The sequence below is a fragment of the Morone saxatilis genome, unplaced genomic scaffold, assembly GCF_004916995.1.
Source record: "Morone saxatilis isolate NCDOM2014 unplaced genomic scaffold, NCSU_SB_2.0 Contig11, whole genome shotgun sequence".
NCBI classification, from domain to species: domain Eukaryota; kingdom Metazoa; phylum Chordata; class Actinopteri; family Moronidae; genus Morone; species Morone saxatilis.
In genome coordinates, this window is record NW_023339663.1 from 25,672,756 (window position 1) to 25,675,622 (window position 2,867).

Consider the following 2,867-nt stretch of genomic DNA (forward strand, 5'->3'; position numbering starts at 1 on the left):
GACGACCTGTTCTTTGCTTGATTTTCTGCAACAACTAAACAGCTACTCTCTAAAGTTTTTTTTGAAGAATATTCCCAGTTTACAGTACCTGGTATGTGGCATTGAAGCCATGTCCAGGGCTGTGAGGCTGGGCCATGTACAAAACACTCATCTGTCCCCGACTCGACTCCAGCAGCGCTGGGCGCCTGTTGTTATGATATGACAACACCTGTAAGAGGTGCTCTGCCCGCTGCAGCAGGCCATCGTACACATGCAGCGAGTCTCCGGGCCCCAGCCGCAGGTCCAGCTGCAGTACGATGGGCTTGGGGTCCTGGGTGTCCAGCAACCAGGAACACCTCAGCTCCGTCACAGCGCTCCTGTTAGCCCGGAAAAAATCCGGGGAAGCAAAGGAGCCGTAGAAGTTCCCCAGACGTTTGCCACAGGTGGTGTCAGGGCAACCCAGCTCGTCTGTGCCATCAGGACAGTCACGGGCTCTGTTGCAGCGCAGGGCGGCAGGCAGACAGCGGGTGGACTGGGCCTCGGTGCACGGGAGGGAGCCGAAGGGGCAGAGGCCAGGCTGGGCCTCAGTGGGAGGGGGGGAGCAGCTGCGCTCGTCGGTGGCATCGCCACATTCATCCTGGCCGTTGCACTTCCAGGAGCGAGGAAGACACTTCCCGTTCCCACACAGAAATTCATCTGACTGACAGCTGCTCTGACCCAGATGACCTGTGGAGAGAAGAAATTTTTTTATTTTTTATTTTTTTGAACATTGTGTTTATTGGATTTTTTTCGTGTTAACATATAACATGGCAAGTCATACATTGAACTGGAGAGAAGAAATTGACGGATTGCAACACCAGCCGCTAACACTCAACACATAACCTGAAAACACACAGACCTGTGTCAGAATAAATTATTTGATATTAATAAGCAAAAAACATTGTGTATAGTAATACAGCTTTCCCTCAGTATCCTATCCTCTAAAGCAAGGGTTGGACAGGTTACTGTGGCCCAGAACTGACACACAAGAGAGTAACACCATGTCAAGTGTCTAGTGATATGGTAAAATATTTCTATGCAACATGTCATGAATAAAAGCACTGCTATAGCTCTGGCAATTATTGCTTCATCTATTTATATATTTTACACACACTAAAACTGCAAATTTGGATTCACACAGGTCAAGGATGGAACAAAAGATAACCTCCTTTGTCCAGCTTACCTCTGATGTAAGAGAGGCGGAAGCCCTGGGCCTGGCTGGAGCTATTGGCCTGAGAGTGGAAATAGAGCCAAACACGCCCCCTGGTGGAGATGAAGGGTGGAGGCAGGACAGAGCCACACAGCCTGGATTCCCCGCTCCACGTCGGGGTCAGCAGGAGACAGTCTCCCAGACAACTTCCCGACTCCGCCACGTCGAAGTTCCGGAAACTAGGGCAGAACATTGATGGTGTCAGGTGCTTATTCCACAACAACTGCCAGGTGTGTGCTGTATGTGAGAGGGGTTCTACCTGATGGTAATGACCTCTCCCTGACCCCCCTGGATATGCCAGCTGCAGTTGACTCCAGGGGGGTAGTTTAAAGGCCAGGAGGGACTGTAGATCACACCCCTCCGCTCTGTATGGACCTCCACTCGCTCACTGCAGCCTGGGAAACAAAGAGGCAAAGGGAGATGGAAACAAACACATTAGTGACGTAGAGGATAGAAACTAGGAACCCCCGACACTAGACAGATATTCTAGCTAGAATGCATTAAGGGATGTCGTCATATTGCTGCCACACTCTACAAAAGTGTGTTATCCAGATCTTTTGTCTCCGACCAGTGCAAAACCTTCCAAAGAATGCCTCGACACGACAAATGACCTTAGTGCCTTTCAGAGGAGCTCTGTGCTGATCACATGGGGGCTAAAACAGAAGCAGCAGCAGTCAAACTGGCAGCCAAGGCAACAGCATCGCCTGCTGCCATCGCACCATTGCTCCAGGGAACAACAAACAGTGTGCGGGGGCCAGGAGGAGCACCAGGAATAAGACACAGACCTCTGTGTAGAGAGCAGGCAACAAATCCCATTGTTTTTTGATTAAGTGAAGGCATCATGATCGAGGTTAGACTTCTGAAGAAAGAGTTTGAAAGCAGGAAGGCCTGATGGCGGGAAGAGCAGAGAGAGTGAGGCACTAATGACTTCAACTGAAATGGAGATATAACATCAGTGGGATGGATTTTATCCTCTTTCTTATATATGAGAATGTAAAGCTGCAAGGTTCAATGTTTAATGGTCCCATTGCTGCTTAATGCCACAGCGGGAATGAAACACAAGCAAGAAGAAGCTGTCTAACAAGCCTCTTAATTACCCAGAACCACAGAGAGGGAACATTAGCCAAGCTGCTCAACAATGATTATCCAACATCGTCACACAGCAGAGTCTGCTCGGTTCTGCTGAGTGTGTGTGTTTGTTTCGGGCTTTCTTGATGAATCAGTAAAGTCAGCAGAGTGAAACGGGCGGGGGGGGATTTAGAGCCTCAGTGATGGATATCGACTACCCGAACGTGGCTACGCTTAGTACAACAACAACATGAAAACTGGACTGCACCAAGTAGTCTGTATAAGTAGAGCTGCACGATGGCTGCTGCACACTGACTGTTCTTCACTACCAGCAGAATGTTTGCAAATTACATTTTTTATGATCATCAGTTGGGACAAGTCAGCACGGAGTAAATCTTCCAGGATGTCTGTAAAGTGGAGTTCACTGGTTTTTAAGTTTTTCATCCCATGCTCACGTGTAGCATCAGAAGAAGAAGAGGGTTTTGTATTGGTTGGGAGCTTAAGTCACAAAACTGTGCACGAATCATTTTTACTTTGACAATACTTTGCTGCTGACCTTGTCAAAATGTTC

The 2,867-nt window shown here is 48.5% G+C and overlaps 1 protein-coding gene across 1 annotated transcript in view; it reads right to left on the reverse strand.

Annotated features, from left to right (window-relative positions):
• Positions 1-2,867, reverse strand: part of lrp3 (low density lipoprotein receptor-related protein 3) — an 8,528-nt gene that overhangs the window by 3,509 nt on the left and 2,152 nt on the right. The window contains exons 2-4 of the mRNA XM_035682155.1: positions 1,488-1,623; positions 1,202-1,407; positions 89-705 (exon numbers count right to left, since the gene is read on the reverse strand). Coding sequence (XP_035538048.1) covers positions 89-705; positions 1,202-1,407; positions 1,488-1,623 — 959 coding nt within the window. The remainder of the gene's footprint in view (positions 1-88; positions 706-1,201; positions 1,408-1,487; positions 1,624-2,867) is intronic.